This window comes from Zingiber officinale, chromosome 2A (genome assembly GCF_018446385.1).
Source record: "Zingiber officinale cultivar Zhangliang chromosome 2A, Zo_v1.1, whole genome shotgun sequence".
Lineage (NCBI taxonomy): Eukaryota > Viridiplantae > Streptophyta > Magnoliopsida > Zingiberales > Zingiberaceae > Zingiber > Zingiber officinale.
In genome coordinates this window covers 143896906-143922825 of record NC_055988.1, presented here as the reverse complement: position 1 = coordinate 143922825, position 25920 = coordinate 143896906, and the positions used below count along the sequence as shown (strand labels likewise).

The 25920-nt window shown below is 36.1% G+C and overlaps 2 protein-coding genes across 3 annotated transcripts in view; both read right to left on the bottom strand.

Moving 5' to 3' along the window:
* Positions 1–4365: 4365 nt before the first annotated feature.
* LOC122040108 (mediator of RNA polymerase II transcription subunit 21-like) lies at positions 4366–5563 on the bottom strand. 2 transcript variants are annotated; one of them, XM_042599468.1, is made up of 4 exons: positions 5363–5563; positions 5075–5260; positions 4717–4788; positions 4366–4563 (listed from the first exon to the last, which is right to left on the bottom strand). In XM_042599468.1, the coding sequence occupies exons 2-4, from the start codon at positions 5237–5239 to the stop codon at positions 4453–4455; spliced, it is 348 nt and encodes a 115-aa protein (XP_042455402.1). In that variant the 5' UTR covers positions 5240–5260; positions 5363–5563; the 3' UTR covers positions 4366–4452. The 2 variants fall into 2 exon arrangements, with proteins under 2 accessions (XP_042455402.1, XP_042455401.1); XM_042599467.1 differs by having other exon boundaries at positions 5075–5292; positions 5467–5563.
* Positions 5564–7130: 1567 nt separating this feature from the next.
* The window catches only part of LOC122042506 (probable DNA gyrase subunit A, chloroplastic/mitochondrial), a 53206-nt gene continuing 34416 nt past the window's right edge, over positions 7131–25920 (bottom strand). Inside the window, exons 16-27 of the mRNA XM_042602655.1 lie at positions 25012–25082; positions 24840–24929; positions 23253–23378; positions 22992–23149; positions 21948–22029; positions 21676–21840; positions 21502–21603; positions 17222–17355; positions 16674–16794; positions 10283–10337; positions 10086–10194; positions 7131–7448 (exon numbers count right to left, since the gene is read on the bottom strand). Of these exons, the coding sequence (XP_042458589.1) occupies positions 7355–7448; positions 10086–10194; positions 10283–10337; positions 16674–16794; positions 17222–17355; positions 21502–21603; positions 21676–21840; positions 21948–22029; positions 22992–23149; positions 23253–23378; positions 24840–24929; positions 25012–25082 (1307 nt within the window). The 3' untranslated portion in view covers positions 7131–7354. The remainder of the gene's footprint in view (positions 7449–10085; positions 10195–10282; positions 10338–16673; positions 16795–17221; positions 17356–21501; positions 21604–21675; positions 21841–21947; positions 22030–22991; positions 23150–23252; positions 23379–24839; positions 24930–25011; positions 25083–25920) is intronic.

The following is a 25920-nucleotide window of genomic DNA, read 5'->3' as shown; positions in this document are numbered from 1 at the left end:
TCTTAAACACAGAGAGACTAACACACTCATAATAAGAAGGAGCCCAAAAATATAATTTGGGATTGGTGCGGTAGTTCAATAATAGTTCACTAGTGGAATGAATTATTATTGATAAAATTAAGTTGTGTATTCGGGGCGAACACGGGATGCTTAATTTATCGGGAGACCAAAACCAATTCCTCCTCTCGGTCCCTATCGTAGCCTCTTATTTATAGAGTACTATACCCACCTATACCCACCTTCATACCCATGATAAGGGGGTCGGCCAAGCTAGCTTATGGTTCAAGCTAGGGCCGGCCAAGCCTTGGTTCATGGGTGGTCGGCCCTAGCTTGAACCCAAGCTTAGGTGGTCGGCCCCCATTAAATTTAAAAGATTTTAAATTTTAAAATTTTCTTATGTGGAAGATATAATTTACTGAAGAGAATTAAAATTAAAATATCTCTTCTACAAAAGATTAAGAAAAGAGATTAGATCTCTTTCCTTATTTGTAGATAGGAAAGATATTTTATTTTTTCTCTTTGAAAATTATTCACATGTTGAAAAATTAAAATTATAGAAATTTCTTTTTATCAACCGTGAAGGGATTTTAAAGGGAAATTTTATTTTTTAAAATTTCCGAAGACAAATAAAGAATTTTTAATTGTTGATTGAAAATTGTCTTGTTTGATCTCCATGAGGTGGCCGACCATTACAAGTTTAATTGAGAAATTTTATTTTATTTTTCTCAATTAATTCATGTCAAGGAAAGTTAAGGAAAGTTTATTATAATTAAATTTCCTTATTTACCAAAGCTAAGGAATATAAAAGAGAGGGTTGGGGTGTCTTCATGAGACACAACCTCTATTATTCTCTCCCTCTTTTCCTTGGTGTTATGGCCGGCCATCCTCTCTTCCTCTTTGTGGTGGCCGAAACCTTCTCTTGCTTGGAGCTCTTGTGGTGGCCGGATACTACTTGGAGAAGAAGAAGAAGAAGGAGAGAAAGCTTTCAGCCCTTGGAGTTTTGTTGGTGTTTTTTCTTCATCCTTGGTAAAGCTTTTGATTTGGCCGAACCTAGCAAGGAGGAGAAGAAGGTGCTTTGGTGGTCCTCATCTTAGAATATCGTTGCCCACACAACGTCCGTGGTTAGAAGAGGAATACGGTAGAAGATCAAGAGGTCTTTCTAGAAGGTATAACTAGTATTTTTCCTTTCCGCATCATACTAGTTATTTTTGGAAATAATACCAAATACAAGAGGCATACGATTTTAGTGTTTCGAATTTATTTTCGATGTAATGTTCTTTTGTTTTTCTTTTCCTTGTGATTTGATTGTTCTTTTCGGTTGACCTAAAGTTATTTTAGGAAATTAAATATTAGATTTCCTTAAAAGGTTTTGTCTAGTCGGTGGTGGTTGCTCCCATATCCAAGAAGGTCATGTGCCTCGTCACGTCAGTACTGGGAACTAATTATGGAAATTAATATTTAATGGAATTAATAACCTAGGTGATTTGGATCGAACGTGTTAAGTTCCACAGGAGATCCAAGTCAAAACCTAAAAGAACAAATAGATTAAATTTGGATCAAACGTGTTAAGTTCCGCAGGCGATCCAAGTTTAATTTAAAAGAACACATGGTAGCTAGGAAAAAGGTTCAGACCTTTGTACAAAATTTTTGTACAGTGGAACCATTAGGTTTTCCGAGTAGCAACCAACAGGACTCCCTCACCAAGTGTCCGGTCAATCCCTTTGACCCACTTGGACTTTTCTTCATCTTGCCAAGTATCTGGTCACTTCCTTGACTTATTTGGACTTTTCTTCATCTTGCCAAGTATCCGGTCACTCCCTTGACCTACTTGGACTTTTCTTCATCTTGCCAAGTATTCGGTCACTCCCTTGACCTACTTGGACTTTCGCCAGATGTCTGGTCAACCTTGACCTATCTGGATTTCCCCCGTACCTGGCTTCACTCACCAGGACTTCCATTCTGCCTAGCTTCACTCACTAGGATTTTCTCCTGCCTAGCTTCACTCACTAGGTCTTTCACCCGGCTTCACTCACCAGGATTTTCTCCTGCCTAGCTTCACTCACTAGGTCTTTCACCCGGCTTCACTCACCAGGATTTTCTCCTGCCTAGCTTCAGTCACTAGGTCTTTCACCTGGCTTCACTCACCAGGATTTCATTACTGCCTAACATCCCAGTTAGGACTTCCCAGTCAAGTATCCGGTCAACCTTGACCTACTTGACTCTTCTTCAACCAACCTGATCAGACCCTGATCAGAGGGGAATTGCATCAGACAATCTCCCCAAATGCACAACTGCATTATCAAACATCGAAACTCAAACCAAGACTCAAGCTTGGTCAACCAGGTCAGCCTTGACCTAAGGGATATTGCACCAACAAGATGAGTCTCCAAGAACCTTCAAGAACTGGAGGTGAGGAAGAAAAGATCGCTGTGTAGAGTTGTTATGATCGCCTGTAGAGAAGAGATGAAGAAGTGCCGAAGGAATCGCATGCCAACGGCTAAAACCTGCGCCAATGGTCAAATCCCAATCGATTGGATTGCTCCCAATCGATTGGGGAGGCTTTGGATCGATCGGTCGATCGATCCAGAGCACCTCTGTGCTCTCGGAAAACACTTGAATCGATTGCCCAATCGATTCAACGTGTCTCACGCGATTTCCAGAGCTATCGCGTGATTTTCCAGCCTCCCAATCGATTGTCCGATCGATTGGAGGTTTCAATCGATCAACAGATCGATTTAGAAGCTCACTGTTCGCTCAAAAACTCTCCCAATCGATTGACTAATCGATTGAAGATTGGGGAAGTTTCAATCGATTACCCAATCGATTCAGCCCATTTCTGCACGAATTCACGTCAACCAATCGATTGACCAATCGATTGAACCCCCCCCCCCCCAATCGATTGGCCAATCGATTGGAAAGTAGAAAACTGGATATATCTTGAAATTAGCTTCGTTTCGCATCCAAGATCACCTCATTCCGATATCCGAGTCAAAAGTTATGGCCTTCGGAAGTTTACTACGTCCGAACTTCCTATTTCCATGCCAACTCCCTATTGGACTTACGACCGCTAAGAATTCGGTCAACTTTTAACCCATCCGGACTTTCTCTTTGCGCCAAGTGTCCGGTCAACCTTAACCCACTTAGACTTACCATCTCATGCCAAGTGTTCGGTCCTCCATGACCCACTTGGACTTCCAAATACCAGGTGTCCGGTCAACCTTGACCCACCTAGATTTCCACATGCCTGGCTTCACTCATCAGGTCTTTCCATCTGCCTAGTTTCACTCACTAGGACTTCCCATCTGCCTGGCTTCACTCACCAGGACTTTCACCTAGCTTCAACCACTACGATTTTCACCTAACTTCACTCACCAGGATTTTTCCACTGCCCGGCTTCACTCACCATGACTTTCACCTAGCTTCACTCACTAGGATTTTCCAACTGCCTAGCTTCACTCACTAGGTCTTTCACCTAGCTTCATTCACCAGAATTTTTCTTTCTGCCTAGCTTCACTCACTAGGACTTCCCAGTCAAGTATCCGGTCAATCTTGACCTACTTGACTGTTCTTCAAACTCGGACTGGTCAAACCCTAACCAGAGGGGAATTGCTCCAGCAATCTCCCCAATCGGATGATTACACCTGTAATCTCCACGTATTATCTGTATTGTCAAATATCGAAACACAAACATAAAGACTCAAGCTTAGTCAACCAGGTCATCCTTGACCTAGGGATATTGCACCAACATTATCCACCTCCAGGTGCCTAGATCACCTTCGAGTGTCTGGATCGCTAACGTGATTGCACCTTGGCGAAACTTCATCTTTGAAAATTTATCCATCTCTGGGCACCCAAATCGGTTCAACCACCCAAACCGATCCAAGCGTTTGGACTCTGACATGTGCCAACTAATCCTAGTGTGCCACCACAGCTGGTCACTTGCCTGGGTTCGGGCTAATCCAGGAGCCTAAACCTAGTCTGGGTAACCGAAACTCCAAGCGCCAGAACACTTCCTGGGCGCTTGGAGCTCCTTTTTCCATCTAACTTTGAACTTTAATTCATACACCATAGGGTTTGCACAACAAGCAATAACATGGAAAGAAGAGTAGTAATATATGTTACAGTCTCCGGACTGCCAGTCCTGACTTTTAGTTTTACTGAAACCTTAGGTCGGACCGACGTCTATTGTTCCCTTAACTAGGAATGTCCCTCACTATATCTCTCCTCCAATTGCTTACATTAATTCTCAAGAGGATTAGAAGAAGAAGGGTGATAGCGCTGATAGTCTGATACCATGTAAAATAAGATGATCGGTGAAAAGTGACTCGTACCAATTTCTCAAACTTGAACGAAATTTGGTCCATATACCACAATGATGGAAAAAATTTATTGCATGTCTGTAGATCAAATAAACTATCATATCAACAATAATACAACATTAAAGTAGTCAGATTACAAACAAACAAGTAAATGGAGAATATCCACTCCAGTATGGTAGAAAAATAACATGCCTGCAGCCTCTAGTTGTTTTTCAAGCTCCAAACCTACTGCTTTATTCTCTTCCTGAAAATCAAGTGACAAACAAACATGTCAGAACTTTCAGCTCATTAAAAGTACTAACATAAAGTTGTGCCATTTTGCCATTTGAAGTTCCAGTTTTTCCTGTTCTATAGATCAATGAGAACTGAGAAGATTAGGACAAATGATTCATCTTACCTGGAGTTCTGCAATTCTTTTGAGCTGAGCTTCTTCCCCTGACAAGGGCAAGGCAGTAACAAGAACATCAAACTGTTAAAAAAACAGAGTCCTTGTATCAATGTAGAGAAACAAAATTGTGGATAAGGCTGCAGATCGGTACAAGAAAATACAAATTCAAACACAAGAATTATAATAAAAAGAATACAGCGAATTTCATCTGCTGACTTTCATCCACTCCTTTCCATCTATCCCATTCTCCACCCAAGTAAACAAGACATCTCTAACGCAATCACTACATTTTCCCTTGAAGGCATTTAAAATACCCAATTTCAGTCGAACTCTCTGCGACTCAGTAAGATCAGAAAAAAAAAGTTACCTTCTTTGCAGCTTCCACTAGAGCGGCACTCATTGTCTTTGGATACTCAGCGCCAATTGTCTCTTCTGAGGCATTAGCTGTTGGCTCAGGATAGTTAGGTGACAATCGTACAGCCGGAGCATCTCTCTGCAAAGTCCCAAAGGTGTTCATGGCCAGCAAGGCCATGGCGTTCACTTGCTCTTGTAGCTGAGAAACAATATCCATGATGCGCACACAATCTATCCCAGAAATAGAACACCCCCAGATGATAAGAAACACACAAGCGACAAAAAGGAGTTAGGAAAAGACCGATTCATGTTGATGATTAAGTCCGCACAAAACCCTCGCCGGCAGCCTCGAAGGATGGAATCATGTTAAGGACAACTAGAGAGAATGAAAGAAGAAGGAAATACCTGCGTCAAGAAACGGGAGGAGGAGGAGGAGGAGGGGGAAGGAAGATCGGTCGGGCCGGGAGAGAGCGTTTTTAAGGGTTTTAGGGAGACCGTGTTTTTCTTATATATCTTACGGCTCAAAAATATTTTTTAAAAAATACGGTATTAGATACAATTAATTAGAGCTAAACCAATTGATTGAAATAAATAAACTCATTTATAAAGATAATTATTTTTTATTTATAATACAATAAGGTATAGATTATCATCACTTTCTTAAATTGTTGTCTAGAACTTTTAATTTTGTTTTTTAAAAAACAAAATGTTGGAAAAAATAAAAAGATTGAGAAAGTATTTCATAATTTTTACTCACAATCGCTCATATATGTAAAGATGTACAGATGATTAACATATTATATATATATATATATATATATATATATATAGATATATATATATATTACTTTCAACTAAAAGTGTCAATTTGAATGGATTAGATAGGATTAAATTTTTTTAACTCAATCCAAAATTGATTCGGATCTGAATTCAATCCGAAATTCCTAAATTCGAACCTGACCTAAAAAACCTAATTCATAACGATTTTTTTAAAACTATTTTTCTTATAATTCTTCAATTTTATCACAATACTTCATCATTATCATAATATTAATATACATAAAAATATCTTAATTTTCAAAATAAAATTCGATTTAACTCCAAAAAATTAAATAAACCATATATTTGGGCCAACCCGAATCCGACCCAATTCAAAAATTTTCAACCCCAAAATCCTTCAACCTGAACCTGAAAATACCCAACCCGGACATGATTTTTTTCAAATCAACTCAAGTTGGGTCATTAGATCAGATTCATTTTTAACACCCCTACTTTTAACCGGTCCCGGTTGACATTTTTTTATAATTGATATCATACTATTTGACTAATCCTAAAAATAACCCATCCAACCCTATGAAATTTTTATATCAACCATCAAAATAAATTGAAAAGCGTAAATAAATCTTGACGAACAACTCAACATCATAAAATTTTCAAACTCCCCGTAAATCCATCCCACCTCTTACCATCAGACCATATCCCTATTAAAATTGATATGGTGTTTTACATGTCAAACATTATAGAATCATCATTTGTGCTATCGTTCTCAACATAAGAGTTTCATGCCAAAGTGTATCTTTGACTAAAGGCGAAAAAGCACAAGATGAATAACACGGCATTAAAAAATGAAGAAAATGGACAGTACACATGTGAAAGTGATATGATCACAAAGATTAAATTATATTGTCACACGACTTTCTTCAGTTGATGGATTTCTCATCCGTTGCAACGCTATTTCATCATCTCCTCATAATGATGAATAGAGAACTATTTCAAAAATTAATACTAGACACGCCTCTTCAATATACAATTTTCTTATACAGATACATGACCCTTAATATTACAAAGTATAGTATTATCTAACAAAATCCAGATTAATAATTTAACGGAAACAATAACATTGTAAATTAGTCAAGTACAATAAAAAGTTAACCATAGTGCAATCGTGAGTAAACTCACCGATGCTTTACAGCATACATATTAAAGATCAGTTCCAGATAATATTTCCAATTGCTTGCAAGAGGCGATTATAACCATCAAGCAGGCATACGGACAGTACGCTAAAACTATTAGCATAAATAATATTTTGATGCAAATCATTAATTCTCAAGGTGCATAGCAACTCTTCCATGAGTGGAATACATTACATACATCACAATCTTTTTGGAGAATATGTAGGTAAATCAAGATGAATACATTCAGCTGGTCACAAATCTCCAACTACAAAAATGGCTATTCGTGCCAGCAGAACACAATTTTGCTGCAGAGTCAAGCTGGTATGAAATTATTTACTTCAATCGTCATCGCCAACATTATCTGCAGATCCAGAGATCAAGGATGCAGACTGGATCTTTCCAGCATATTCCAATCTCATTAGGATAACTCCCCTAAGCACATTTATAATTTGGATTTAGTGGTATTGTTTAGATAACAGAAAGAAGAACAAACAACATCATGAAAACCAAATGAATATGGAAAATTTTATGAGACCAGAGCAATCACACTTTAGCACAGAGCACAACGGATTAAACTATTTAGCACAGAACATTCTCAAGCTGGCTAAGCTATTAAAGTTACACTTGATTACCTATTTTCTTGTAATAGCAAAGCATTAGAGTTAGGTTTGATTTCCTAGTTCATCTGAATATGTGATAGCAGGATCTATTTGAATGCACAAGTAGAAGACTAGTTAAATTTAACCATGAGAAACAGTCGACCCATCACAATTCTATGAATATCAGATGTCAGCTGAGTTGATCAATCAGGGTTTGGCTCATTATTGACAGTGCATCATTCACCTCATTACTTAGAGCAGCTATAACACTTCAAATCAGGTCATTCCTGATAAGGAGTTGACTAATTTAACTTATGTTTAATTTCTTTCAGGAAAAAAATAAAGAATTACCAAAATGAGAATAGAAGATATCTTCAGAAATGATGGGAATTGAACAAAAATAATTGTTTGGCATAAATAATAGATGTTAGGTATATTATTCGCATGTATTAGAAACTTATTGCATGCAATATGTCAATCATCAATTGGCATTTGCATTTGCATCCGCACAAATCATACACCGCTCCATACAACTATATCTCACATAAAACTATTCTTATTATGCACAATAATTGTCTAGAACTACATAAGAAACAACCAACTTGTCGCACTTGAATCATAAATAGCAATTTTTCAGTGTTGTCATAACAAAAACCAGATAGGAAGACCAAACCGCGCACGTGTGTGTTTTACATGAGATGGAATGTAGTACCCACTAATCAATACACTCAAATCACACTCAAGGTTGACATGAATAAAAAAACAGGAGAAAGGCAATTAGTTTCAATATAGCATAACCTCCATCGTGATGACATCATCTCTGTTGGTGCTGGAAGTACTAACTAATCAAACTTGTGTTTTGATATTGACAAAGGTTCAAAGTTAGTTGCGTTGTGATCTAACAAGTCTAACTAAGTGTGCAGGAAAGTCCCAAATGATCTTAGGAAAGGTAAAAGTCTTAGTTGAGACTAGATAAAAAAGTCCTAGTGGACACTAAGCAGGTGGATAGTCCTAGCTACAGCTAAGCAATGAAGTCCTAGTCCATGAGACTGGGCAAAGTCTTAACAAGTCAAGGACGTCGGGTAAAAATCCTAGGGTCGAGGACACTAGGTGAAAATCCTGGAGGTCGCGGACACCAGGTGGGAAATCCTAGAGTCGAGGACGCTAGGTGAAAGTCCTAAAGTCTCGGATGCTAAGCAAAAGCCCAAACAGTCTGGAGGACCGGTTTGGCAAAAGGTAAAGCTCTTATGAGAGGAGGAGGGCGCGTTCCCCGTTGAGGGAGCAGTAGGTGTCGAACTAAGGTTTCTGGGAAATCTAAAAGTCATAACTGGACAATCCAGAGACTGTCAAATTAATAAATACTATATTTGTATTATATGTTTTGCAGGGTATCTTTATGTATTTAGACTAACATATTTTGCAGGAGCTGAAAAACAAAAATTAGACTTAGGTGAACAATGCTCGAGGTGCCTCAAAGCTGCTTGGAGGCACCTCCGACCTGGTGGAAGGCGCCCTGGATGAGCCGGAGGCGCCCTGGATGAGGTAAACCTTGGGAATAAGGTTTTCACCACGGGGAGGTGCCCTAGAGAGCATGGAAGGCACCCTGGAGTAGGTACCTTGGAGTGCCTTGAAGACGCCTACGGAAGGATAAAATTCGTAGATTGCGGTGTTTATCACGACCGAGACATAGGGGATAAAATCTACAACTGGAGGCGCCTCAGACGGTGTTAGAGGCACCCTCAAAGTCTTATAAAAGACCTATTCGAGCAGCCCTTTCTACACAACTCATTTTTTACGATCTCTCTCTTACGCGCTACTTCAAAGACGACTCTGTGACACAACTCCGACTACCGAAAGCATGACTCTCTAAATCCTTAAGTCGTCGGTATAATTTTTTTAGCACTTTAAATTATAATCTTATTGTACTCATCTTTGTACTTGTAATTTACGAATTGATAGTGAATTATCCAATGAAAGCGATCATCGATCGCTGGCATTGGAGTAGGAGTCATCACAAGCTCCGAACCAAGTAAAAGAAAAGTGTTAACATTTGTTTTCGTTTACTACTATCTTTATTCCGCTGCGTTATTCTGATCGAGTTTTTACGAAAAATGTAAAAAGCCACGAGCACTATTCAAACCCTCCCTCCCTCTAGCGCTTTCAATCCAACAATCTCTGCTTCACTTCATCCAAAATATTTTTTAGCCACAAGATCACACCAATAGATATTAGTCAAATTAATCAGATGATACTGAAATGAAAAAAAATGCAAAGGCTGATTGGGTTTATTTTGATATGATATCTCAAATTGATTAATGGCAAATGCAGAAATTTGGATAACTAACAGGCTCAAACACCTCCATATGTTTGACACAGGCAACCAAACATTTGTATTTAAAAGGGAAGTCCTTATCAGTGTGTTGATAGAAATGATTTAGCAGGACTTAGAACAACTCATATTACCAATTACCTGCTAGCACGTGACTGTATGGATATATCTCGAACTTTGATTCTGTTTACTGTCCCACTTTGGCTAACTAGAACCAGTTGTCCATCACTTTCTCCATCTTCATTGGAAGCTTTAGTTGACATAACAAAAACCAGCTCACATGTCAGCTTCAAAATTAAAAATACCTTGTACTAGTCCAGCTAAAGTTAATAAATAACCTGACAATGAAAACCCAACCACATAGACTGCAGCAAGACGACAATCTGGTGGAAGCTGCAAAAATACAATACAAGTAAATTTCTGTAAGAATGTCAATCATGTACTTTTCTTGTGCACATAAACACTACATTGAAGTTTAAGTTATAAGAGCTTAGTAAACTTGAGAAATTACTATTGACCGGAGCAGTGACAGTTTGAAAATTTGAGATATATTTAGAATTTTTTTAAAAATTTTAGACTTAAGTCTTGTCTATTTCATTATCCTATTTTATGTTTTTCATCACTTCTGCTTTAACATTGTCCAGCATCTATAGAGCCATTTTAAAGTCTTCTGCCATTTTACTTACTATCTTCAACAGTGAATTTCAAACTGAGGGCTCTCCATGAGTGATTAGAGGTGAGCATTCGGTTAAAACCAAACAAACCTAATTTTTTTTCGACCAACTGAATCGACAAATTTTTACTATTAAAACCAAGCAAACCAAACTAATAAAAAAATCAATTAATTTAGTCAGTAATCGAATTATTCTGAACTTGACATACTACAATCCTATTAAAATTTTCTTCCCAGTCACAATAATCCCAATCATGCCAAACATAGTCCCCAAATAATCTTGTTGCAAAATAAAACTTGAAAATACTGTGTGTGGTCCCAACCATGTCAACCATACACCCCCAAATTAGGGCTCTAAGTAAACCAAACGTTCATGAACAAACTTGGTGTTGGGCTTGGTAAGAATTTGTTTATGTTCATTCAATATACACAAGATTAATTAAACAAACAAGTTTGAATAGTTCGTTAAACTAAACATACAAGCTTGAACACGTGTTCAGCTCGTTCGTAAACAATGTTCATGATCAATGTTCATAAACTATATTCATTAATAAAACTCTTTTCAATATACTAAATAAACAATAAAATAAAATAAATTTAAACTATCAAACTCAATAACCAATTAAACAACTAAAAGTTTCAAACAACAAAACAAGTTTGAATTGAGAGTTTGATAACATCTAAATGAACCAAGCTCGAACCAAGTTCAAGTCAAGCTCGAACCAATCTCAAGCCAAGCTTGAATTGAGAGCTCGATAGTCCCCAGGGCGTAGCACAGTTGTGGGTGCATGGTCTTGTGGATGAGAGGTACAGGTTCGATCCTTGTTGTGTCACGGCCTGGGGTTAACGTCTCTGCCATGCACTTTCAACTGTGTACTTGTATTTACCTCCCTCCATATCCTTGAGACCGGCTCTAGGGGGATCGTTGATGTGGCAGTTCCACATTTTTTTTGAATTGAGAGTTCGATAATATCTAAACAAACCAAGCTCAAGCTAAACTTTAAACAAGCTTAAGCTCATAAAAAATTAACCAAGCCAAGATTGAACAATCATTTCAAAAGTTTGGTTCATTTTAAGCTCGACTTGGCTCGGCTCGATTACCTTATCAAACAAGCTTGAACATCCCAAAGCTCGGCTCGATTTGTTTACAGCCTTATCCTATATAATCCTGTTGCAAAATAAACCTTGAAAATAGATGTTTGTATGATTTGGACTAAGACAGCTTCCCATTGTGTGGTTGGTTATGATTTAAGATAATATAAAAGGCTTAGGAACCACCAGGCAAATGGAGTTGTACAAGATTTGCACACAAATGCCTATAAAAGAGATGATGCGGTTTAAAACTAACAAAATTTAAATTTCAAAAGTTTTAATTTTTATAATTGTAGGATTTTAACAAACTCCTCACAAACTAGGTAGTTTAATTTTAGTATTAGGGCAATGAATTAATTTAGGAAGTCGGTTTGGTTATCTATTTACCAAGTAATTAAAGGAATGATTATTTCTTATCTAGTTTTTAAGAGAAGGCATTGGAAGAATGGAGAATGGATAATTTTTTCCCTTATATAGGAAGTCTGTTTGGTTATCTATTTACCAAGTAATTAAAGGATTGATTATTTCTTATCTAGTTTTTAAGAGAAGGCATTGGAAGAATGGAGAATGGATAATTTTTTCCCTTATATACAAAAAAATAATCGCTAATGTCAATCCTAAGCCCGGATAAAAAGGGTGAGGGTTACGTATTAGGTTGTCAGACAACATGAACTTTCAGGTAAATGTTCAATGAATAGATCCATTAAACTATTGTGTTAATGCTAGGATGTTCCCCGAAGGAACGCATTGCAGGTTGTGTCTATAACGTTTTAGTAAGGACTGATACCATGAGAACTTGGGTGTAATGTTAAATATGCAAGAATTCTCCCACCATAGGTTGAGAAAGAACAAATACTATAGGAAAACTAATTATCTAAGATTTGGTATGGGGTAGTAGATACGATCATTTGGAGAAAATTCATATTTTATGTGTAGAAGATATAAAATGGGTAGGAGAGAAGATAAAGATGATAGAAAATTCAGATTTTAAGTTATAGTACATAGGGAATAAAATAAGAAATAGAGTATGTATTGTTGTCAATAGTTCGCCAAAGGATGAAGTAGTAAAATAATTAGAAAGGAGGATAAGACTATAACTCTCAATATAGTAATGACAAGAGAAACTATTAATGTAATTAGCATATATGCACCTCAAGTAGGATTAGATGAATACATCAATCTAGATTTTAGGACGAGCTAGATGAGGTATTGCAAAACATTCTGTCAATTGAAATTATTTTAATAGAAGGAGATCTAAATGGACATGTAGAAGTGAAAAATAAGGAATATGATAGAGTGCATAAGGGTTATGGGTTTGAAACAAGAAATGAAGAAGGAAAAACTATATTATATTTTACAATAATACTAGCTAATACATTTTTTTAAGAAAAAAACTCTCAGTCACATTCAAAAGAAGAAATAATAAATGATAAATTGACTATCTTATGATTAGGGGGAAGGTTAAAAAGATTTGTAAAGATTGCAAGTCTCCATTAAATACAAGTGAAATGATTGAAATAGAGGAGAGCATCAGGTGTTCTTTGTGATCATAAAGTACCTCAAAGACTTGAAAAAAAGTTTTACAAAATAACGATTACACTTGTTATGTTATATGGAGCTAAATGTTGGCTATGACCCGAGCACATAAGCACAAGATGAGAGTTGTAGAGATGAGAATGTTAAGGTGGATATACGGGCATATAAGGATAGACAAGATCAGAAATAAAAATATTAGATAGTCAGAGTTGTAATTATTGAGAGAAAACTATAGGTGACATGTTTAAGATAGTATAATTATACTTAACGATCCATAAATGCTCCAATCAAGTGATGTGAATCTATAACAAATATATACATCAAAAGAGGAAGATCAAAAAAGACTTAATTAGTAATAATAAAATAAAATTTAGTTAAATATAAATGATGACATAGTAGAGCATAGAAGGATCCATGCAGCCGACCTCACCTAGTGAGATATGGCTTAGTTGTTATTATATATACAAGACATCAAACACTCATGTAAGGAATCTTCAATGCTTCCTCTTCATGAGTATTATTCTCCATGTGCGAATGTGTACTTCACATTGTGCCAGTAGATAATCATATTTGAATTCCTAATTAGATTTATTTGTGATTTCCTTTTAGACATTACTAATCCTCTTCTTCACATTCGTCTTTCCTTTCACCCATTGTAGTAGACAATTCTTGTAAATCCTTCAATTGTAAAACACCTTCCTCACTTCTCATTCTTGCATCTACCTTGTTGTCACCACTTGCCCCCCACCCCCAGCTAATGAGGCATCATAGATGCAGAGCTAGAGATCCACATTATCCCTTCCAACTTTTCCACCGTTGCCTCTTCTAGAATCTGACACTAGAAATTCCTCCTCCACGGGTTTGTTTCAGATCCACAACTACCACTCAGCTCCATTCTTTGTTATTTGTCTCCTCTCCTCATACCCACACTTTCCAATTTGCCTCCTTCACCAAGCCAATGGTCGAGCAACTTTGTGTTTCCTTCATTTGGATCATCCACATTCTGTCCTAGCACTTGGATCGTACCCTTGCACGGTAATTCCAACACAACAACCATGACACTCACCTTCATTGACCTACCCAACTGTCCTCCGTAGCCATTAGTTAGCTCACCCCACACCATCACCACATGCCCCCACTTGCAAGATCCTCTTCTCACCATTAATATCAAGAAGGCCAGCCCTAAGCTTCCTCTTCAGAGAGATTCTCTTCCCATCGCTAATGTCAGGAAGACAAGCCCTAAGCTCCTCTTCAGCCCACCTGCACCTGTTGCCTAACTTTGTGTATTTGACACACACCGCTTCATTGTTGCTGATTTGGCCGACTTGTTCAGCCAAATCTATTCTACAGCAAACTTTGCAGTCTAATTTAAATTAACTAATGTAGACCTCATCCGTTAAATGGTGGCACCGCACCTTATAGGAATTTGGTACAAGAGTCTGGACTTGGTTAAGTTCTGACCTTATATAAGAATTAGGATCTAATAGAAGATTGATTGAATCTAGTGCCTCATTGATTGCAAATGTCAGAAGAGAAAGTCACACCCAAATTCAATCACTCCAATTGACCAAGATAGGCAATGACAACTTCAACAGCAGACTAGGCTGCATCACTTTGACAACAAATTTTCATTTTTTTTTTTTGGAAAATTACTTTATTTAATTTTTTGGTATAATTAAATTTCTGCCATTTGATTTCTTTTTCTCATAAAACTTCAGCATACCATCATATTCTAGCAGCCACAAAATTTTATCATTATGCCCTTGTTTCACGTATTGCTTAATTTTATAAGCACGTTGCTGGTCAATATGCTTACATATTAAGGAAACACCGCTACTATTGTTGAATATATGGTCGATGCTAATCGTAACATAGAACCAATTTCTTTTATATGGAGAGCGTGCTTTAGATTCACAAGAATAGATTGAACCCTCTAAATAGCTTTAATAAATATTTTCCTTAAAATAGATATAAGGGATTCATGGAAATAAACATGCAACCTCCTCAGCAATCACATAATTTTATATTTAGAAAAGAATCACCATTTTCGGAAAATAATAGTCAATATAGGTCTAGGCATGTCAAAGAAGTTGCCCTTCTCTTTGACAACTGATTAGACTCGAATGCATATTTCTTAATTGAGTAACAAATGAGGACGAGTATTTGGCACCATATGATAAGACTGCTTTAGGAGCACAATTTGCCAAAATCAAACTTATAGGACCTATTAATAAATTTTGGCATAATATTCAGGCCAAATTTGACGAGCTTAGAATATAACTCATCACAAACTGACTCAAAATGAAAAGAAGGCCCACTGAAAATTACATTCCAGCATACTATAAGGAAGAATAGTAAATTGAGAAAATCCCAAACAATCAGTCGTAAATGGAAGAATATTAATCCTAATTTTAGATCTTACACCGACATTGTAATATCAAATCTTATACCGACATTGTAAAATATCGCTCCATGGTTTACAGATTCATGAGCAAACTTAGGCTCATTTTGAGTCAATGTCCCCGTGATTTAATTGTCTGTATTTTGTCGTGGGACCGGTGATACTGGCGATACTGGCCACTTAGAGTGAGTGATATCACCTTTGCTCCAATAAGTAGACTTAGGCTGCCCCAGGGTGTAGCTAAATTGGTACCCAAATGGTAGACTTGCATCAATGGGCAAGGGTTCAAGTCACAGCTGACAAATAACCCTCCCACTTAGGGGGCGCTCAATACCTAATTTACCTCCCTTCATCTCACTGTGGGGCTGGCGATGAGGGGTGCTTAGCGTGAGCATTATCACATTTTTTGCATTAATGAGCAGACTTAGGCTAAGTTGTTACTCAAGTAATAGTCTTGCATCAATGAGCAAGGGTTCGAGACACAACTGAGGCAAATAGCCCTCTCACTTGGGGGATTGCTCAGTACCTGATTTACCTCCCTTCATCTCTTTGTGGGGCCGAAGATGAGAGGCGTTTCGCATGAGCGTTATTATGTTTTGCATCAAGAGGAGACTTTGGCTAAAAATTTAGAAAGAAGGCAATTTCTTTTTGTCTACTTCAATAAGAAATCCTATCATAAAGTTGTATAGAAATGAATACTAAAGACAACTCCCAGAAACTCTACTCTTAAAACGACAAACTTTTAATTGAATCATGCGACTTAAATCCAATGGAAATGTATGATAATTATGATAAGACCACTAAACTAGTTATCCAACAAAGTGACTCTCTTCTAATAACAAAGAACATTGACTTTAACCACAGGACTAGAAATTAGAAATGCGCCTTGATGACTCAATTGCTTCAAAGAAGATCCAAGCAAGACAACCCCGACTATATTGTATAACTAAATATTTAACTTCATCTCACATTATTCACACCAGCCATTCATTAAAGATTAAGAGCACAAAATATAAGAAAAATGTACCTTGTAACCTAACAAGCCCACTCTGTTGAAGTTTGATAGCCTGAATGCGCTTAAAGGTACACGCTTCCCATGACCACTTTCAGATACAAAAAGCAGCCATGGAGGTCCAAGATCTTTACCTCTGCAAGAAGTTTGTGGAGGGATTAGAATTGTTGTTATTTTAACATGTGATAGGATGGTGGTAAATAGTTGATATCATTGTGGCAAGATATAGTATCACTGAAGTATCTGAGTACAGTAGCAGCAACCTAAAGGCAAAAAAGGATTAGCAATACAATTACCATAAAGAGTAAACATGAACTCATAGGAACTTGTTAATGCTTCTTTATCAGGTATGCATAGTTGGAAACTTGGTATCTGTGATTTTGGTGAGTATTGCAGATGTAGCATGGTAATTGCTTGCGAGCTTAAGCAAACAAGTTGCAAAAATGCAACATAGGATGAAACATGTTCTTATATGCCTGTCAATGCCTAATAATCTGAATAGTAAGACATAAGAATGTAGGTGAATTTATTCTCACTAAACTCTACATGAAGAACAAAACAACCTGCTGTAAATATTCTCTGACAATTTCTGCAAGTCTTTCTGTATAGACGCAGGTATGACATCCATTGAAGCCATTTTGTCTCCTTTTAATTTCATTGAAATCACACCTCTTGTCTTCCTCCCAAGTGCTCGAAGCTGAAGAGTAGAAAATATATGTATGACAAGTATTAGATGGTCAATTTATAAGGAATTAATAGAAAAGTAGACCCAAGAAAACTTTGCAAATGGAATAGACATGAGGAAATCTAGGATTAAGCCTTAGTAGTAGGATGGCAGTAAATCATTCTAATTTCTAGCTCGTTCTACCATAATTAAACTTGAAAAGTTGTGCAAGTGAAAATATTATTTTCAAGGATCATGGCCCGTAACTTTTCCTCAGGCCTAGAAAATTTTATTAAGCTGCCATAGGAATTTTACAAGAAATTGCTAACAAACAAACTAGGAAATTACAAGCATCTAAACTAGGAAATTACAAGCATGCTAGCTAGGAAATTATAAACATACAAACTCACTTACAAGTACAGACCGAGAAGAAATAGCTATGGAGGATGCTTCAAGTGTGGGCAATCATCGATGCTGAAGCACGCAGGCTTCAGGGGTTTTTATAGGAAGGAATGAACACGTGGGCTTTAGGAAAGGAAAAGCAATCCAACAAAGCTGAGTCATTAGATAAGAAGGAATCTTTTTTATGGAGAAGTGAGAAAAGGCACTTCTTTAGTGTCAGAAGATAAGGAGCATCTTCTTTAGTGTTGGCCATGTTAGATAATAAAGTAGTAGTGAGAGTTAGTACTTGCAAAAGTAAGTTTTAAATTTCCATCATATTAATTAGGTTGGCTTCTTACCACATGGAGGGGGGTAAAGTTGATGGTCATGTAGAAGGTGTTGGGCTGTATTTGTTTTTGTGCAACCATTCTTCATTTTTCTTGTGATAATATTGACGAAGGGTAGAGTGCTTAGTAGAGTATTTGATTGGGAAGAAAACAACTCCCTTTTGGCCAATATATTTTTTCAGTGTAGGTTTCTTTGGCTAATGTGAATTCGAATGGATCTTGATATTTGTTCCATAACCTAAAACTGCCTTGAACTGAGACTCTTCAATGTCTAAGCTGAGAACTGTCAAATGTACAGAGTACAAAATTTTCTTGTTCCTCTAGAGCATATTAGATGACAAGTCCCAATTTATAAGGAAATGTTGGTACTGAATCAAGGTCATGGATCCATAGTTGCTATAGAAGTCCGAAGTCCCTCAAAGTAAAGGGTGTAATGAGCCTTCCTCTGTAATAATTTTGTTTGAATTCTTCAAAATGAACATTGGCCTTTCGGAAAGAATAAGAAAGTTGGCACCTGCATACGAGTGTGTATCTGGAGAACATTGAGGAAAGGCTTTATCGCATTTTAGTTTATAGTATATTCTTCTGCATAGATAATATGAATACTAAGAGTAGGATTATTATGAACCCATTTTAAGGGCTTCGCATAATTCTAAGATGTCTGAAAAGTAGTAGATTATTCTGCCCATAAAACATTCTTTCTGAAGTTTTTCCAGCCTTAGCTCCCATGATCTCAAGTGATTGATAATCCAATGGCCTTTGTGGGACCTTTGTGGCTGGTGTAAGAAATAATTCATCAAAGTTTTCTGCCATTGGATTATAATTCCTGTTGGGAGAGTTGGTGAGTAGTTACCACAGGAGTGGTTGTCATGCAGTAAGTTCTTTCTGGCTGGATTTTTTCATCAGTTGTTAGTGATGTACTGATGAAGAAGTAAGGACCAAGTTTTGCCCTGGCAACTTCAAAGTCTTCATCTAAAAAGTCTTTAAGAAGGTTTCCACATTCTAGAATGGCTATTTTGACGGCTTCCTGTAGGGGAGAGTTTCTTTCTGGCTGGATTTTTTCATCAGTTATTAGTGAAGTACTGATGAAGAAGTTAGGACCAAGTTTTGCCCTGGCAACTTCAAAGGCTTCATCTAAAAAGTTAAAACCTCTATAAGAAGGTTTTCACATTCTAGAATGGCTGTTTTGACGACTTCCTAATCTAGAATGCCTCAAGACCTGAGAAAACAAAGTAACACGAAAATTCCTTTCCTGCAGTGGTTTAGTTAGAGAGTACATTAATAATTGAAATTTTATGGTTAGTAATTCCCGGAGCTGTAGGAATGTTCCAAACATTGTCTATCAGGCATATCTGATCAAAGATTAAATTGGAAAGTATCTTCTTTTTTAGTAAATTGCTGAAGTTCCTGATTGTCAAACCTCATAATTTTGTAACCATAAGTTCTTACTTTCTTTTGTCTATCCATTGTTGGTGGGTATGTAGTACCTATATACAAAGCATAGATAATTAGTGCAAAAGTCTAGAAAGTGTATCAGCTAGAGAATTATTGGCGTCTTTTATATGCTCCCAATTTATTTTTAATCCTCTATTGATGATTGTATTAGCAAACTTAATCCATCTTTTAGATCCTAATCCTTTTCTAGTTCCATTAGTTTGCTGACTGCATCCAACAATTGCTTCACAATCTGTTCTTATAGTAATTTCGGCCTTACTACAAATAAATAGTATAAAAGAGTAAATAACTGCCAATATTTCATAATCCAAGGAAGTGAGATGTCATTTTTCTTTGTATTTTCCCGATGCATGTGGCGGCTGTTAAAATTAGGTCTGCTTGCCTAGGACTCGATCTTGGTACCAATCCATAACCATCAAAGTCGAATCGTGAGCCTATTAATGATGTAAATTCAATGAAACAATAACTGGTACCATAAAGAAGCGGTCATAAACTGGAATCTACATAGGGATTCAGATGTTTTTGGATCATATTTAGAACTTTTTCTAAATAATGCTTCCCATCCTAATTCAATCATCTGTCTATGACTAAATAATCAGAATCAAGGGGTAAAGTAAGGAGTGGAAGTTGTTTTACCATAGTTTTGATCTGTTTTACTAGATCAATATCCTGTTGGTTGAAGTATCTTTGTTTGGTAGCCGAAGTTTTATTATTCAGCAGACACTTATTTTTCCAATGTTCTTAAGGTATGGTCTTGCATAATTCAAAAGTGCGAGAAAAGATCTAAGAGTCTTTATATTTCCATTTTATTTGGGAAGTCAAGTATTTTGGTGGAGATATGAGCTTGGAGGGAAATTTTTCCTTGTCCAATTTCAGTTCCAAGAAAGTTTATATAGTTAGCAGCTAGTTTCACCTTCCTTATGGAAACTATCAAACCATGTTTATAAAATAAGTTAAATATCATATGAAGATGTGCAAAGTGTTCTTCCTTGGTTTTGGAGAAGACTAGTACATCATCTATATAGATACAAGTGAAAGAGGAGACTCCTCTAAATATATCATTTATCTTTCTTTGAAAAATTTGAAGAGCTACCTTAAGCCCAAATGACATTACTAGTCATTCAAAGTGTCCTTTGAGACAAGAGAATACAATTCATTCTATAGAGTCTGGATGCATCCTAACTTGTCAAAATTCAGATTTCATATCAAATTTGGAATACCATTTTGAATTCTGAATTTTGTTAAGAAGTTGGTGTTTGTCTTGTATTTTATAATCATCTTTATGATAATTGTCATTGAGACGTTTATAATTACATATTATTCTAGATTGTCCTCTTTTCTGTTCAACTCCTTTATTTACAATAAAAGGAGGACTTCTATGTATAGATTTAGACATTTGTATTGCACCAAGAGTTATTAATGGGGCAATATGCATTCCTCTCTTTCCCGATTGGTATATTAGAGAGAGAGAGAGAGAGAGAGAGAGAGGGGGGGGGGGGGTTGAGATGTTGCGGACCTTATTATTCCGCACACCTCATGTACACCTTTTTTTTTTTTTTTGCTTAATACTATAACCCAACCCCTAAACCCTAAAGCAAAACCCTACATGGCATAGCTGCAAGCTAAAAAAAATTAAAAAATAAACAAAAAATGAAAAATTGCACAGGTTCGCAACTTAACATCTTTATATATATATATATATATATATAGGAAATCTTCTTAAGTTAGTGGTTATTCCTAGAATTGAAGTCAAGCTTCATTATTTGTCTAATAATTTAAAAGAAAAACATTTATGGCTCCAAAATGTAATATTCATATTTTCTACTGTTCTGTAAAAAATTAATCAAACCAGAATCATTTTATTATTGTTTATTGAATTCAGCAAAGTAATGCCCTTTGCTTCACTAAAACGTGTTCAGTGATGAACTGGCACCATCATGCACCTTACTAAAATAGTAAATGCAGCTTAAACATATGCCACTAGGTTTACACTGACCTTGCTACAAAAATTCACAATGACCATTCCTTTCTGGGAAGCTAAAGCAACAAGGTCAGCGTCTGCACAGAGACGAACCCATTTCAGCTCATCACCAGCGACCTGTAGCATATCAAAGCTATCATTCCATTTCATAACCAAGAAGAAAATGTCAGCACAGTTAACAGGACAAACCAACTGAATTGCAATGATTCCAGAAGGTCTGATTGCTGAAAAGGCCTTTAAAGAAACTTTCTTGATGTACCCATTCAGTGTTAACATTACTAGGTATTGATCATCAATAAATTCACTGACAGGAACAATTGAGGTTATTCTCTCCCCTTCAGACAAGGATAGCAGCTAGAAAAACCAAAGGAAAAGTAATATTAGAAAGAGATACAACAACTAATTTGCTAAAAATATCATATTAACCAAAAAAATATAAAACTATAAAGGACTTAATAAACCTGGACCAATGGAGTGCCAGTTGCAGTCCTAGAACATTCTGGTATTTTATAAGCTCGAGCAGAGTAAACTATGCCCTTGTCACTGCATCACACATTTGACTCATCAGAAACATGCAATGCATTTGTGATAGAAATACTAGTCTACCCATGACGTTGTGAACTAAGATTCCTAACACTTTAAATTTGATATTCAAGAGTAACACAAAAAAAATGTAATGATTCTTTGATATATTTACACATCATTGAAATATAGATAATCATGAACAACCATTATTAAAGGTTTGTTTACTTGCACAGTCCAGCATCCAATGCACTGCACAAATTTGCATTAGAGAGGATTCCCTTCAAGTTAAACCATAGATTGACCAACCAGACCACCACAGCCATGTTATCAGAATAAAGTATATCAATCCTGTCAGAGTTTAGAGTGGAAGGTGCAATAGAATTGAGACTCCTTTCATGTTGAACTTTAGATATTTTAACCAGGTTACCACATTTATGTTAATGTTTTATATTAATCAAATAATAGTAGATATGAAATTATTTTTTGTAACAATATCAATATATATAAATTGATCTCTTCCCTATTACTTTAACATGGTACCAGATAACAGGTTAGGAATTCAAACTTGACTTGAGTCAAATATATATACACACCTAGTCCTCGAAAAATCATCTTACTAAATACTGTGTCCTAGCATATTATCCACTAAGGTGGAACATCACCATATTTCTTTTTTATTAAGTTAGTGAGAAATTGACAAGAGTTAACTTTCTCACAAAGAAAAAGCACATACTCATCGCCTACAGATCTAATTTCCAATTTATGAAGGAAAAGCATCTAGCCTACTCTTCTTCAATCATCAAGACTCAGAACAACAATAGACACCTGAAAGAAAAGGAAACAATATTAACTGGTACATAGCTAAATGGGGACCCCAAAATGTGTAGCCATGGTAGTTAAAGAGACATATATTAACATGATGGGTTAGGTAAAAAGCATACTCTAATGAACATAGTCCACAAACTCCATCCTTTGCTTACCTGAAATAAAGAATGTGGTCATGTGTATGACAAACGATGAAGTCAGACATCAAGTCATTAACCCGCATCTTTCCAACAGATTTTCCAATGGTTCCTCTATGTTGCAGGGTAAAGGTGTTTGGCTTCATGCGCTTGAGATATCCTTTCTCACTAAGTGTCTTCACATAAAGAAAAGTTAGTCATTTTTAACCCAGAAAAAGTCAATTTTATAAAAAACAATGCAAATCTACATAGCAATAATCAACAACTCCATGCTCATACTAGAAGCATCTCCACATTCGGAATAACATCTATTTCCTCAAGTTGGCTACTCCCTGAATATTCTATAAATGAACGTCTTGGGCTTCCAAATTTATGCTTCAACTCAATTGCTTCTTTCTCTATAAGCTGAAATACAAAAACAAAAACACAATAATATGAACATTGGCCAAATATACAACCCTATAATGGGATCGACGACACTCAAGCCTGTTTTTTAGAAAAATATATTAACTTGGATCAAGCTATCTCAAAATATTTTCATTCAAGTTTGTATATTAAGAAACTTACTATGCTCGAGCTTTTGCCAAAGCATTTGCATACTTGTTTGTGTCAATCTTGTTCAAAAATAAAAAGCATAATATTGCAGACTGTCACAATTAGTTTTCAGCTTGAATTCAGAGGAGTGTGAAAAATCATGTAACATGTTTTTGGACATTTAAACTTTTCACAAAGCTGCCACCAACCTCAGTACAAAAGATCAACTTTTAAAATCTTAAATTGGCCTAATGTCAACTTCTATACTTAAGAAAAAACAAGAGCAACTTGTTGCATTAAACTCTCCATGAGCAGATATGCTGCACACTTATGTACATTAGAACCCCTCTTACAGCAGTATGGTGCTCATAGGAGTAAGGCATCAAGAATGATGAATCTAGAAAATTTGGCACACACCTTCAAAAACTTAAGTGATATGTTTGCATTGCCACAATATAATTCAAGGCTCTAGATCTCAACACTGTCAACAATCTTCTAGGATGCAATGGCTCTAGTCAAGAAGCCCGACAGTGAGACAAGACAGGCAATGGTGCACAAATAACTTCATAGGAGGAAAAACAAAGCAATGAATATAAATATTGTTAACCTGAGTGTTCACATCTTAAGCTTAATCAATTCCAAACTGAAGATACTCAAGGTTGATACAAGATCATAGAAGGCAAGTTTCCAAAACAACCAGCAATGTTCCGTGACTCAATTACTCTTGCCAAGAAGCTTTATTGTAATAGACAATGGTACTGAAATAAGTCCATAGGAAGGAAAAAAAACTCAAAAAGTAGTTAACCTAAGTCCACATCTTATAATTAATCAGGTCTGCATCACCCTATAAAAGATAGCTCGAGATTGGATTATACATGATGAAAATTTTATATCATGAATCAGGAATGTATTGGGGAGGGAACTTTTCCAAAGATATTGAATAACAGGCATTAATTGTATGGCTTGTAGAAAAGCTTTCAATATATTATTCAATGCAAATTTAATTTTGTTGTTGTAAAACATATGTCTAACATATTTCTAAATGCTTCATTTTTTTTCTTGAATTCAAATTACCCTCGTGTTATACACACAAAAAACTTCGTAGTTCATTCCAACAAACATTTTTATCGCTATTTTAATCATTTAAATATCAAAATTTAATGATTGAAAAATCTAAACAAAGCTAACAGCAACAAATTGCCACTATTCTTATAAAAAGATACAAGAGTTTTAATCTCTATGCAGTTAGTGGTAGAGAATTAGAATCCTTAACTAAGTAGTAAATGCCATTTAAAATTGTATGCATGAGAAATGTTGAAAAAGAACAATCACCTGGAAGATGAGCTTCTTACTAGACAAGAGTTCATTTAAATTAGAAATCTGATCTGATAATGATTCTGCTTCATCCACAAACTTCTTTCTCTACAAAATAGGGCAAAACATCATCAGAAATAAGAATGACTGGAATATATTACCAACTATCAATAGCAAATACAGTATAAACCTCAAGAAGGGTAAGTTTCCTCAAAGTAATGTCCAACAAAGCTTCAGCTTGCTTTTCAGATAAATGGTACCCTACAATGACAGTCAGTCTCAGTATATAAACTGAAGTGAATACATATATATATATATATATATATATAAAGATAGTATGACTTGATAGGAATGACTAAAAAGAATTCCTTAGCATTACACTATGTAAACCTTGATGGAGATGTCGAACTGATATTTAAGTTTAAAATAAAAAGAGAAAAAGATAGAAACAAAGTTCAGTAAGCTTTTTTATTAAAAAACTGTTATTATAGAATAGTTATTGATGAAAATTATAAAGTATTTGAAGTTAAAGTAGAACTGACAAAACTTAGGTCGCAACATTTAGCACAAACGCACTCACTTATGGAGATTCCTAAGGAAAAGAGACCCAATATGTTTACCTACTTGACAACATTTGCATTCAAGGCACTGAAGAATAGAAAGACTATAGACTATTTGCTTCAGATATTGAAGGGTAGGATACCCAAGATGACAATGCAATTAGAGAGAAGCAATGATATATGCACAAAGGAATGATGGAGCCACCAAGGATTTCTCAAAATGATCATGCATGCCTTAGATAAGTGAACTAATCCGAAAATTATTCTAAAATTAGCGATGATAGTCTAGAAATGGCCTATGTGAGTGGACATCTCCATATCTATCCTATATAACTGGAATAGATTGTCAAGTCATAAATCTGAGAAATGGCGCCCATATTATAGATCTCGAGCCTCTATCCCAGCCTCATTGAAGAAGAAACAGCAAAGAAAGTAAGACATGTCAATGGATTGTCATAAGAAAGCAAGTTGTTGAACATCATTTCACTCACACACTTAGCATGCTCAGGAATCTCAGGAGCTAGGGTGCTAAGGTGCTT

Excerpts from the sequence above, each read along its gene's own strand:
- LOC122040108 (XM_042599467.1), bottom strand. The coding sequence starts at position 5,278 with ATGGATATTGTTTCTCAGCTACAAGAGCAAGTGAACGCCATGGCCTTG. Across the intron at positions 4,789-5,074 it reads TAGTGGAAGCTGCAAAGAAG|TTTGATGTTCTTGTTACTGC; the intron begins GTAACTTTTTTT and ends TTTTTTTAACAG. Across the intron at positions 4,564-4,716 it reads AAAGAATTGCAGAACTCCAG|GAAGAGAATAAAGCAGTAGG; the intron begins GTAAGATGAATC and ends CTTGATTTTCAG.